Source organism: Dunckerocampus dactyliophorus, chromosome 5 (assembly GCF_027744805.1).
Source record: "Dunckerocampus dactyliophorus isolate RoL2022-P2 chromosome 5, RoL_Ddac_1.1, whole genome shotgun sequence".
NCBI lineage: Eukaryota > Metazoa > Chordata > Actinopteri > Syngnathiformes > Syngnathidae > Dunckerocampus > Dunckerocampus dactyliophorus.
In genome coordinates, this window is record NC_072823.1 from 28,197,894 (window position 1) to 28,211,811 (window position 13,918).

The window sequence follows — 13,918 nt, forward strand, 5'->3', positions numbered from 1 at the left end:
AAACAGACTTGTTTTTGTGGATGAGAAACCATGAAATTCAATATTATATTACAAATATTCAATAAAAAGCCCAACTTGTAAACATAACATAATAGGTATTTTACATGTCAAATATTAAATAAAAAAGAATACAGGATGTTTATGCATATATTTAATTATGCTTAATTGTTTTTTGTGGATGAGAAACCATGAAATAAAACTTAAATATATGACAAACATGCATATATTTATGTTAAATTAAATGTATACGTATAGTTTCAGCTGATAAAGTGAATCAATACAATATTTTAAATAAAACAAATAAATACACTTTCTACACGTTCGATACTTGTCGCTTCTTAACAAGTTCGTATTATTTCTGCACATATTTAATTATGTTACAAAATTAATATATATATATATTACATATTGAATGTTAAATAAAAATGAACTGATTTATATTTATATTTCTTATAACATTACTTGTGCATATATTTCATGATGTTTTTGGAGTTGCCGTCTTTCCCCCACAGAGCAGTGGACACACAGGGATTTCAACACAGTGGAAAAGATAAAACTTTATTTATTTCTCCCTGTTGTGACGATACAAAGTCAACAAGTGCAATAAACAATCCAACTGAGAACGGTTACGCAACATTCTATCTACAGTAGTATAAGAAATACTCTGGACAGAACGTACACTTCACTGACTTACACCGGTACCACCACACCCTGAAAAAAGTGAGGTATCAGACTACTACCAAGCTTCCGTGTGTGTGTGTGTGTGTGTGTGTACAGGTGGCTATTCAACTGTAAGGCAACTGTTACCATGACAACCTGTAGAGAGACTGGAACAGATGTGTGCTCCACATCCTTTTGTTTAGTTGGTGTTCTTGTCCACCAGGGAGGATGATACAGTGTCACATCACGTCAGGCTGCTTCAGACAAAACAAAACGTTTAAAAAAAAACAAAAAACATCTATGTGTTACACTTTGAGAAGAATAGAATAATATGATGATTCTGGAATCATCATATCTAGATTCCCCAAACTTACCCAGCACCGACGACTAATTAAATCCCCTTTGAGCTGCTGCTGCTGATGCTGCTGTGTGATGAATTACATAAAAAACTTGCCTCCCTGTTGGTCAAAGAGCGGGAATAAGTGGGAATAGGGCGGCAGCTGCACAAGCACAAGAGCAGGAGAGCGTGAATTAAAAGCACCGCTGATCTCCGGGGCCAATTATTTCTCCTGGACAAATTGTGTTCCCGTGCCCCTGAAAGCACATGGCAGCCAGCCAATTAAACGTTAGCCTCTCCGATGGGAGCGAACGTCCCAGCAAATGCTAATATTATTGCAGATAAGGACATCTGGAATTTGTGTGACTTCGCGCTGCAACATGTCGTCATTTAACCAAAAAGTTTTTAAATGAGGAGTCATAATAAGGAGAACAGCATCTCTGTGGTTGCCATGGTGACACCGCATGACCTACTTTAGTCGCCGAACGCTGGGAGGGTTGCTTTGTTCGCGCTGTTATTGTGACTGCATTACTTCTGTTAGCCTTTAGCACGTACCTTCATTCATTTGGATTGACTGCTTTCGCTTCCCTTGTTTTGACACTGGCTTCAATTCTGCAAAACAACTTAGAAAGGGCACTCCAGGCCAGTAGAGGGCAGCCTATTAGCAAAGCAAAGCCTTGGTTGCACCAAGCAGCACAGTTTGGTTCGCTTGCCTAAAAGCAGAACAAGATACTGTCAATGCACAGCACCGCTTTGTTGCGTCATCACAGTGGAAATGCAAGCTGATCGGGGTTTACCCATCTGAACCGTACCATCCCGCACTGAACTGCTCGATGGAAACAAGACTTATCTGCCGAATTTTTTTGCAAGAAACAAACGCTCGGGAAAAAACTTGACGTACAATCAAACCTCAGTTTTCCAATGACCCAGTTTTTGTGTTTTTTTATTAAGGTTTTCGCTTAGATTTTCATACACTGTCTCAGTTTTCGTACACTGTTATGTGTAACAAACTAGCTAATTTGCTACTTCATTCGTTTTTCGCCAAAAACAAAGTTTTGCCTCAGTTTCCATACAAAGTCATTTGCAAGTTGATTTGCTTTTTGACTAAATGTTTGCCAAAATGTAGCCTTGATTTTCAAACTTTCTCGGCCTTCGTATAATTTTGTGTGTCACAAACAAGCCCATTTGCTAGTTATTTCGTTTTCGTTGTTTCGACAAAAATTTTTCACAACAATTTTGCCTTAGCTTTCGTACACCGTCTCGGTTTTCGTACATTGTGCGTAAACAACCAGCCCATTTGTTATTAGATTTGTCTTTTGCTGAAAATCCGGCCTGGGTTTTCATACATTGTATCAGTTTTCGCACGTCGTGCGTGGCCAAGTAGCCAAATTGGTAGTTGTTTTGTCAACAAAAATTTCCACCAAAATTTTTCTTTGGTTTTTGTACAATGTGTGTCACAAAGTAGCCCAACTGCTAGTAACTTAATTTTTCAACAAACATTTTCACCAAAATTTTGCTTAGGCTTTCGTACAATATCTCGGTTTTCGTAGAATGTTGTGTGAAAAAAAGTAGCCCATTTCATACCTGAATAATTTTTTGCTGAAAATTTTTGCCAAAATCTTGCCTATGTTTTCATACACTGTCTCAATGTCGTGCGTAACAAACTAGTCCATTTGCTCGGTTTCTGTACACGTCTCAGTTCACGTACAAAGCTATGCAAAACAAACTACCCCATTTGCTAGTTGATATGTTTTTCGACAAAAAAATTCGCAAAAATGTTGCCTCGGTTTTCATACAATTTGGTGCGTAAGAAAGTAGCCAATTTGGTCGTTGATTTGTTTTTCAACAAAATTTTCATCAAAATTTTGCCTCAGTTTTTCTACAATGTTGTGCGTAACAAAGAATCCCATTTGCTAGTTGCTTCATTTTTCAACAAAAATGTTCGCCAAAATTTTGCCGAGCTTTTCATGCGCTATTTCGGTTTCATACAATGTGAAAGTCACCCATTTGATGCAGAAAATGTTTGCCTCTGGGTTTTCGTACACTGTCTCAGTTTTCACACAATGTCATGCTTAACAAGCTAGCCCATTTGCTCAGTTTCTGTACACCGTCAAGTTTTCGTACAACGCTGTGCATAACAAACTAGCCCAATTGTTAATTGATTCGTTTTTTTTGACACAAAAATTCTCTAAATTTTTTCCTCGGTTTTCATACATTGTCGTGCATAACAAAGTTGGCCATTTCCTCGTTGGTTCGTTTTTCGTCAAAAATGTTACCTCCGTTTTTGTACACTGTCTAGGTTTTCGTACAATGCTGTGCATGACAAACTAGCCCGTTTGCTAGTTGATTCGTTTTTCGACAAAAAATTTTTGCCAACATTTTGCCTAGGTCTTCGTACACTGTCTCGGTTTTCGTGCAATTTTGCATGTAACAAAGTAGCTAATTTGCTAATAATATTTCGCCCATTTAATATTTGTAGGTGTCTGGAAGAAATTCAATTGGCTTTACATTATTTCCTATCGGAAAAGTTGTTTCGCTTTTTATACGTTTCGGTTTTCGTTGGACCCAATTAAAAACCAAAAATGGGGTTCCACTGTACGTCTCAACATATGAATTCCACTTCCATATCAGGGCCTAAAATGTACGTTTGTAGAGCTGAAACTCTCCAGGAATCAACACACGACAGATCATTGAAGCAAATACGCCAAAGTGAGCACTTGCGATTTTAGCGGTGTGATAGTGGACGTCACGTACGCTGTCGCACGGATTGCGATGGCAGGTTTGCATATAACATCGTGAGTAACGCTTCACATGGATCCATGACTTCCATTCAACCACGTCCGCGCCTTGTTCCCGTGAGAATTTACATCGTAAATCGTACCAAAAGTCAACGACCTTTTGATTACCTTTTTGTTTTGATGAAACTTATTTTAACTGAATTGAAAATGGAATCTTCTGAAAATGTCATACTCATCATATACAGTATATCTCCACTAATAAATATATATAATACCTACTATATACAAAATGTATAATATATATGTATATGATATATATAACATATACACTCCCGGTTTGGACACACTTTCTAATCCAATAGCGTGAGGAAGTGTGTCCAAACCTCTAATTCCATTCAATTAAAATGACTAAAATTGTAGTACAGTAAGATGAAAGTACGTATAATTTATTTCTATACAATACCAATGAAAAGTTTGAAGACACTTTCGCGTACAATAATATGAAAGGTTTTGCCTGGTAATGTATATTATGTACTTTAATAAGTTACAGCATTTGAATATAATGATCATTTGAAAATATGGAAATAGTATATATTTGTATCATGTAATCATATATTCATATTAGCATTATACTGGAATTTTGTAACTCTGAACTGAATGGAATAAAATGCAGCATGAAGTGCATCATCATTAACACAGATGAAACAATTGTGCTTGCGTTTTTCGCTCCATACATTTTGCATTACTTTAAAACAGAGTTAGGACTAATTATTTTCATATCATTCATTAAAAAATCATTAAAAATCAGTCAATAAAGTGGACAAAGTACTAATTACGAGGGTGTTCTCACGAGAACAGGCAGTATGGATGGAAATGCGACACCTTGTCATCCTTCACGTTGAGCTACTGTACATTATTGCTGAGAAGTTACATGGGGAATGTTTTTATTTCTAAATTGAAGCGGGGATGATATCGTCACAGGACTTTTTGATCGTGTGATATCAGTGCGTTGCGGTATTGCTAGAGGAACTGCTCTTTCGCGGCAGCTCCGCTCGTGAGGACGGCTGTTAATGGCGGTTACCGTGATAACCGGTGACAAATGGGTCGCGTCAGACGATGCTCTGGCGTCCCTGATCCCGGCTGAAATAATTCACCTCCTTAAAACAAACACAAGCACTGATCACACGTGGGGGGAAAACAAACAACAAAGACGCTTTTAGAGCTACAGCAGAACAAAAAAAACGGCGCGTCCTCGTCAAAGACACGTTACGATATCGAGAAAGCACTCGTGTGGAGACTCCAAACACGTAAGATACTGTCGGCGGCGTGGGGAAGAAAAGGCTTGTCTAGTCTACGTGAGGCTGATGCTCAGCATCAAGCGTACGATCCTCGCCTTCCCAAACCAGCACGCACATAAATAAACCAGCAAATACAGAAGAAGTGTCTAACTGCTACGCAACACAAACTCACACAGCAGTGTTGAACATCTCACTGCCTGCTCAACTTTACCGCAAGTTCATCCAGTTGTTTGGGGTGGGGTTTGGAGGAGGGTGGTGGGGGGTTGGGGGGGTGTCTTCCACTCCACTTCATTCCATGTCCTGGCAGCCTTCAGGGGCTCGGCTTCATTGTCACTCACTCACTGCTCGTCTGTGTCCTGTTAAAAGCCTCTGCTGTCAGTCCGTTGGCGTTTTGTGCTCATCAGAGTAGGGGTTGGGGGGGAGGGGCTCGCTGGGGGGCGGGGTTCCCTGCCAAAGACTCCAGGATGGCAGGCGAAGTGGAGTACCGTGTTTCCTCTGCCCCCCGTGGAAGGAAACGGCGTGTTGCTACTCTTCTGTTGGCCAAAAACGAAAACAAAAGTTTGTTTACTCAAATGAGCGGCAAAGCCAAGTATTACCAGCTACTACAAGGTACTACAGTATAAATACTACCTTCCAGGTTGATACACAAACATATTTCAGCTTTTGAGGAGACACACATAAAAACGACAAACATGCACAGCTAATGTTAATTAGTCTACCCTGCTGCTGTGGACGCTGCAGTACAGTGTGATACGCCACTTTGCTCCGTTTTCTCGCTGCCCTCATTCTCATCTCGGTTAAAATTAGACGACATGTTATATGACTCTGTTGCTGTACCTTCGCTCTGGATGCTGCAATGCTAAACTCCACAGTCTCTACTTGACAACAGCGGACAGTTTCCTTGCTGCCCTCAGTCTCCTCTTGGGTAAAATCTGATGACACGTCATAGTGTTATATCACTCTGTTGCCGTACCTTCGCTCTGGATGCTGCAATACGACACTCCACAGCCTCCACTGGCCTGCAGCGGCCAGTTTTTTTTTTTTACTGCCCTCCGTCTCCCCTCGGATGAAATTTGACGACACGTGCTAATTTTACATTACCCTGTTGCTGTACCTCTGTGCTGGAGGCTGCAGTACTACATTCCACAGTCTCCGCTTTGCTGCAACAAAGTTTTCCCACTGCCCTCAGTCTCCTCTCAGATCAAAATTGATGACACGTCCTAATGTTATGTTACACTATTCCTGTACTTTAGCCCTGGACGGTGCAGTACTACACTTCACAGTTTCCACGTGGCTGCAGTGGCCAGTTTTCTTGCTGCCCTCAGTCTCCCCTCGGATAAAATTTGATGACACGTCCTAATGTTATGTTACATTATTCCTGTACTTTAGCCCTGGACGGTGCAGTACTACACTTCACAGTGTCCACGTGGCTGCAGTGGCCAGTTTTCTTGCTGCCCTCAGTCTCCCCTCGGATAAAATTTGATGACACGTCCTAATGTTATGTTACACTATTGCTGTACTTTAGCCCTGGACGGTGCAGTACTACACTCCACAGTCTCCACTTGGTGCAGTGGCCAGTTTTTTTTGTTTTTTTTACTGCCCTCAGTCTCCTCTCAAATAAAATTTGTGGACACGCGCTAACATAAGTTGATCATGTTGCTCGATTAGCAGAGTGGGTATTGTCAAATTTGAGGATACACGGCTAGAAATGTTAGTTTACCCTGATGCAGTACCTGTTGCAGCATTATACCCCACGCTATAATTATTATTATACTCCACAGTCTCCACTTTGCTGCAGTGGTTTGAAAAAAATGTGTAACTACAGGAGAGCCTCATTCTCTTCCAATGTTTTTGTTACTTACAAGTGATGCATTCAATGTTTTCACAGTTTCGCGCTCCTATTTTGAAGTGGTACAGCGCAGTGGAAAAACACTCTTAATCAATTCATTACTGATTCATTTTGGACATTTTGGACAATTTTATGCTATTGTACGCAAAGGCCAGGTGTTGTAACACTTTTGCCCGTCCAGTGTACCACCACCTAATAATGTTGTTTACTGTAAGAAGAGATGATGTGGTGGTGCTCATTATCACTACTTGCTTTAGACAAAGACATGAAAGAAAGATATTCTAATGCTGCACTCTGGAGGGAAATAAATATAAATACTCAAATGGAAAAATGTGTGACAACAACATCTAATAAAAGATCATACAATATATATATATATATATATATATTTTTTTTTTTTTAAGTGTGCTGGTGGCGAAGCTGGAAGGATTTCTGCACAGATACTTCTTCGCTCTCGTATCTCGGCAGCAGTGGCGTGTTAATTAACCGACACCACATGGTCACCGTTGATCTCCTCTGACGGGGTCTTGGCGCACTCGTCTCACGACGCCAGCAGTGATGACATCATGTATAATCATCATCATATTATTATGAACATCACAGGAGAGCAATGCGGCGAGTGTGAAGGCGCTTTGGTGGCAAACAGGCAGGAAAAGGATAAGAGCTTCACGTGTTACGCTGTATAGGTTAACAGTGGAGGTCTACGCAGTAGCACGTGTGTTCTGAAGATGTGTTTACTTATGTTCAGCTGAGTGGACCCACTCTTCTGAGCCATTACCCTGCACCCTCCTCTCCGGGGAGGAGGATACGCACCAAAAGACCATTTGGTACAGCACTCAGCGTGACACACAAATAGCGTATCAGCCATCACGTGTGGGAAAGTACCACTGACAAACTACACTTTACGTGACATGCAGAGCAACCTCCAACGCCCCTGAGGTTGCATGCGACCTCAATTTGGGGTTAAAAATATGCCTCAAATCACAAGTTCTATCTGTCGTGTGTCGGGCGTCAAGCGAAGCTCATGAGAGCTCAGTTCAGCAAGCATCAAAGGATCGCTGTAGACCCTAATATAAGACTTGAAAAAATAATCATCTGGAATAATGCAATGAGAATTATGTATTTCTTAGCTGCTACAGTTGTGGATTTGTTTATTTAAGAAAGACAGGCACAGAATCAGCATTTTCATGTAAATATGCAGGATTACAGCCAGAGGGCAGGCTGTGATGTTACGTAACGAAAACACCTGACTGAGATAGAAGAATAAAAACAGTACGACATTAGGCTTAAAACCGTGTGCACTGGACAGAACCATGAATTTGGGCGGATGATAAAGTGCTTGGGTACTAAAGTGCTAGGTGCTACAGCAGGGGTGTCCAAACTTTTTCCACCCAGGGCCGCATACTGAAAATTCAAAGGCTGCGGGAGCCACTACTACATTTTTTAAAACAAAAAAAACATGTACAGGTAGATGCAGAAAAGCTGTTTTTATATTTACTGCATCTCAGCTTTGTGTTATCAGTGGCAAAGTACATTATTAGTAGGAACTTTTTCTACTTTTCTTACTTTTTTGCAGTTTTTTTTGTTTTTACAAATACTTCAGCTTTCTTCTTTTTTCTCGTAATATTGTGACTTTACTCTCATATTTTGACTTCAGGGCCGCACGGTGGCCTAGTGGTTAGCATGGTGGCTAGATTCAGGGTTTGAATCTCCGTTGGGCATCTCTGTGTGGAGTTTGTATGTTCTCCCGTGCGTGGGTACTCCGGTTTCCTCCCACATTCCCAAAACAAGAACGTTAGGTTAAATGGTGACTCTAACTTGTCCAAAGGTGTGAATGGTTGTTTGTCTATATGTGCCCTGCCATTGGCTGGCGAGCTAGCTGTTGCTTTGCATGTATAAATGCCCAGAACCCAAATATAAGACGACCCATATTTTTCAGAAAGAAAAAAATACCATCTTGGTAATCCTGCACTTTGAGTTATCTTTGTCCTCAACTTAAGTTGGAGCGTTTTATTGTTCTCAACGAGTCTTTTTAACACTTGTGTGACATAAGAATGCTACAAAATGAGCTGGACAGACGACACAACTTACCTTCACGTTACGCCTTGGTCGTTGTTTATCTAAGACGTTACGTTGAGTCACTGTTACACCCGTTAACTGTTAACCGCTGTTAACAGTCTCGTTACGCTTGTGTGACATAAAAAATGCTAAAAAAAATGAGATGGACAGACAGCGCAACTGTCAAGGGAAAATCTGCTGCTGGCTCCAAAATAGACGAGAGACGAGACAAGCTCGAGGTACAATTGAATAAAACTTGCATGCACGGAGACAAATCAATACAACCTGAACAGACGGCTTCAAGGGAAATGTCTGACTCTTCATGCTAAAATGTTAGCTCATATAAAAAAAACGAAAGGGGGGGGATCGCCTCCTCTTGTGAGAGACGATGAAGGACAGACTCACATGCCCAGACATCCAAGGCTATTTGAATCAGGTCATAAGCATGTGGAGGACTTGTTTTGGGGACCTGGAGTAGATCACCATAGCAAGTCAGTGTAACATGAATGTGTACTAATATGAGTAAAATGAAATGGAATGCAGTCATCCCTCGCTACATGGTACCCTCACTCTATCGCGTTTCTTCCTAAATTAATTAATTAAGAAATGATGGCTGTTCAGTGGTTGAATACGGCCTATTATTAGTTACAAAAAAAGAGCCTATTTAAGCAAATTGTACATCTTCTCAGCCTGTTAAAGCATTTCCAAGCATAAATATGGCAAAATGAACAAAAATGTCAATACAATCGTCCCTCGTTTATGAATTGGTTCCAGACCAATTGACTACTTAATGTAATGTCGAGTCTCATCAATGCTTTGTGTCATTATTTATGCCTAGTGACTAGAATACTACATATAAGTTGGATTTCAATATTTCTGACTAATAATGGACCATAGTCAACCACGAAACAGCGATCATTTATTAATGAATTATTTGAAAAAACACAACAGAGCGATGGAGCGCTATTCGAACCGCAATGTAGCGAGGGACGACTATACAACGAAGACGTGATATGAAGTGTAATCTTCTTGTGTGTGCCTGGGAAGTGACAGTTGCAAGGCAGAGAGCGGCTGACAGCAGCTCCTGTGTGAATGTTCACTGCGTATGTGTTCTCTGCTTGTTAATAAAGAGACTGAAGTGCACTGTGAGTCTCTCCTTAACCACAAACAGTGGGAATACAGTAGTATTCTACACTGGACTCATTCATTTAAGGTGTCATTAATGTTACATTGATGAAACAATAGCCACGGGTTCACTTGTTTTTACATTTGTCTGTTAAAAATGGCAAAATTCTATTGTTTTTTGAAATTTTCCCTCATTTCCCCTTAAATTTATGGGAAATGTCCTTCATTTTAAAGTGCAAATGTTGATTCCTATGGGAAAAACAGTTCAATCTAAGAGGTTGAAAGCGTATTCTTAGCTAACTGTGTGCTGATTATAAGACAGTAAACACACTGATTACATCAGTGGTGGAGAAGTAATCAACAGCATGAATTATCATATCTTATCTTAGCGTGCTCTCCTTTCCTTGGCCCACTTTTATCAATGAGCATTTTTCCTCCTCCTTTTTATAGCCTTAAAACCGTCTTGGCGGGTCATTCTCGCCCCCCCGTCAAGGAATGATGAGTGTGATGGCGGCGAGCTGAACCGATGTCTAATGAGGAGGCCCCGTGGACGCGCTCACTCTGAGTTAAGCATCTATTCACTGGCAGAGGGGACGTTTCCTAAAGCATCCTTCCTCCTCCGTCGACCGCCTGCGGGCGCTTCCCTTCCGACTCATTTGTCAAAAGTGCCCGCATGAAATAATCAAGACCCGAGAGGGATGACCAGCGCTAGACAGACGTGCGGTAAGCGTGCTGCGTGTCTCAGACGGAGACGTGAATGAAAAATGTGACTGCACATGACACAAATATAAGACTGCAACAGGCAGGCTTCCCAAAAGGATAAAAGTTCCCCTCCCTCGGCTCCTGGCTCACATTGTAAATCATCTTCTACGTTCCGGGGAAGGCCTTCTGCACCCTGAGATTCCTACATTTCACAGTTGAGTCACATGACTCATCTGTTCATGATGAAGCACTACAGTGGCACCAGTGCCAACGTAAATGGTAGCAACCAGAGAGAAAACTTAGCAGGAGATATCAGTGTCTCTTTTCACGGCCGCACTGCTCAGCACCTGCAACAAGTCCTTGATGTTATGCAAGTAAAGTTGTGTAAGTAACTTCATTCTTCTCAATGAATACACAACTCTTGTATGTAGTATTAACTAGCAAACACGGTGGTCTAACATCACCACGATTGTTGTCAATGATCAATTTCATTTCAATTTTTTATTTATTTTTTTAATTTGGCCGCACGGTGGTCTAGTGGTTAGCATGCTGGCCAACACAGGAACAGCCTGGAGATCGGGAAGACCTGGGTTTGATTCTCCCTTGGGTATTTCTGTGTGGAGTTTGCATGTTCTCCCCGTGCGTCTGTGGGTTTTCTCCGGGTACTCCGGTTTCCTCCCACATTCCAAAAACATGCATGTTAGGTTAATTGGAGACTCTAAATTGTCCAATGGTTGTTTGTCTATATGTGCCCTGCGATTGGCTGCCGACCAGTCCAGGGTGTACCCCGCCCGTCGCCCGAAGTCAGCTGGGATAGGCTCCAGCATGCCCCCGCGACCCTATAGAGGAGAAGCGGTATAGAAGATGGATGGATGGATTTTTTTAATTTAATGCAAAGTACTGTTTTTTGCACATTTCCTACGTTGTGTACTGGTGCTGGTTTTGCTGTGATAATTATGACAATTTATTGTGAATTTCATTTGATTAATATTAATTGATTAATTTTACGCATTATTGAAGTATGTAAATGATTATTGTGTTCAACTCGCATGTCACAAAATTCCAGAAAAATAAAAAGTGATAATTCCAACAACGTTTTTAAATCAATTAAGTATTTTTTACATTTTTATTGATGTATTTAAATGACTGCTCTGTGCAACCCAGAACTCAAATTAAAAAAAATAAATTATATTTGAAAAAAAAACAAAAAATGAAACTTCCCATGGAAAGTTTCTGTAAAATGACTGTAAAATTACCTGTAAATATCATATAATAACTGTACTTATTGCACTGACTACATTCCTAAAATCATATGCTCACATTTAGGAAAATATGATATTATTTCCTTCCTTGTATTTAAAGCAGTAATTTGAAAACAAATCTTCAGTAACATAATAGCATATAAAAATAATAATAATAATGTTGAAAATATTATAATACACCTGTTGCCCTGGTGATGGTACTGTGGCTCGTCATGAGGAAAGAAAGCTGTCGTTGCCATGACGACCCTCGATCACTTACTTTAAATATGAGCGGACCAGCCAGGACACAGCCTGTTGTGGTGTGTTAGCGCCAGACCATTTCTTTTCTCGTTTGCGTGCTTATTGCAACATTAATATTCAGTAAAAGGCCTTTATGGACTGAGCTGAGTGCTCCGTGGATCTCTCTTAAAAGCAATTTAAACTTGCTGTTTACTTGATTTCTGGTTAAATGGAATGCATGTCGTGTAGCAGACAGTGACTCACCATGCGGTGGAGGTGTTGTAGGGCAGCAGCGTGGGGCTGTGGCTCTCGCCTCGGAGGCTGTGTCTGGCCTGGTAGTGGCCCGCCATCATCGGCTGAGCCTGGGCCTGCGCTTGGCTCTCGTCCTCCATGGCCCGGTGCCACTGGCTGCGGGCCTTCTTTAGCCAGCGGCCCCCGAGGCCCCACTTCTCCAGGTAGACCCGGCACAGCTCGTAATTGATGGCCGAGTAGTAGAGGAAGTCCAGAGCCAGCAGGACCATGACGAAGAAGCCGTAGATCCACACTCCCACCAGGGCTGTGTAATTACTGCATTCAACACATCATAAATCATAATATCATATCATTCTTAATGAATGGGAATAAAACAGCAGAAGAAATGCCAGAAACACCAAAAAATCAATCAATTAAAGGTCTAACGAGGACAGGTGGATGGAAATTAAAGGTCATTGAAAGATACAGTCGTCCCTCGCCACTTTGTGCTTCGAATTTCACGGTTTCACTCTATCAAAGGTTTTCAAAAAGATATTAATAAGTCCTTGCAGTTTCACAGTTCACTACAGCTTATTATTAGTAAAAAAATATGCATAGGAAAGCAAACTATTAAGTATTAAGCAAGTATTTTTGACCTAAATTAATCATTTTTTAGCAGAAAAATTGCTAAATGAAGTAAAATACAAATATAAGGCATTCAGACGACGCATTCAAAGACATTGCGATGATATGTAGTATTCTACACTGGTCACTAGGTGTCAGTAATGTTACATTGAGGAGACAATAGCCAGGGCAGGAAGTACTATATAGAAACAGGAAGTAAAAAGGGAACAACAACAAGGAACACGATGCTAACGTGTGAGGCTATATATGTCTTATTTTCTTTTATTATGTCTACTATATTGGGTAATAGGAGTGCAAAGGTGAATATAGGGGTGTTATTTCATGTCTAGAGGGCTCTAATAATGTTAAAAACTGTATTTACAAGGTTGTAAACAGGATTTCTATCCGCTAACTATGAAAAAATTCCATTTATAAATAATGAATCCACTTCACTCATCACGGTCGGGTCTGGAACCGATTAGCCGCCATAAACGAGGGGTGACTGTAATCCACTCCTGATCAAAATTTAAGACCAGTGACATTTTGCACTGTTGGATCTTCTCAGTAGAGGTTTGAAATGAAAGACATGGGAGTGAGATAAAAAAACAACATTTTGAGTAAGCAATTTAGTGAAATAGGCTGTTCATCAGACGATCCAAAGTTTAAGACCTAAGCTAAAAAAAAAAAAACAAACCCCAAAATAGAAATACAATTTTCAACGCTGATTTATTAATGAGTAGCTGCGCCATTTGTGACGAGGACCTTCAGTCATGAGGCATGCCCCTTGCAACGTCTCCACAGAGCCATCTGCATTT

General features: G+C 40.7%; 1 protein-coding gene across 2 annotated transcripts in view; it reads right to left on the reverse strand.

Moving 5' to 3' along the window:
- Nucleotides 1-538: 538 nt before the first annotated feature.
- The window catches only part of shisal1b (shisa like 1b), a 53,685-nt gene continuing 40,305 nt past the window's right edge, over nucleotides 539-13,918 (reverse strand). The window contains exons 4-5 of one of the 2 annotated variants that reach the window (XM_054777136.1): nucleotides 12,513-12,815; nucleotides 539-5,566 (exon numbers count right to left, since the gene is read on the reverse strand). In XM_054777136.1, coding sequence (XP_054633111.1) covers nucleotide 5,566; nucleotides 12,513-12,815 — 304 coding nt within the window. In that variant the 3' untranslated portion in view covers nucleotides 539-5,565. Of the gene's footprint in view, nucleotides 5,567-12,508; nucleotides 12,816-13,918 lie in introns of those variants that run through there. The other variant, XM_054777135.1, reaches the window with a different exon arrangement.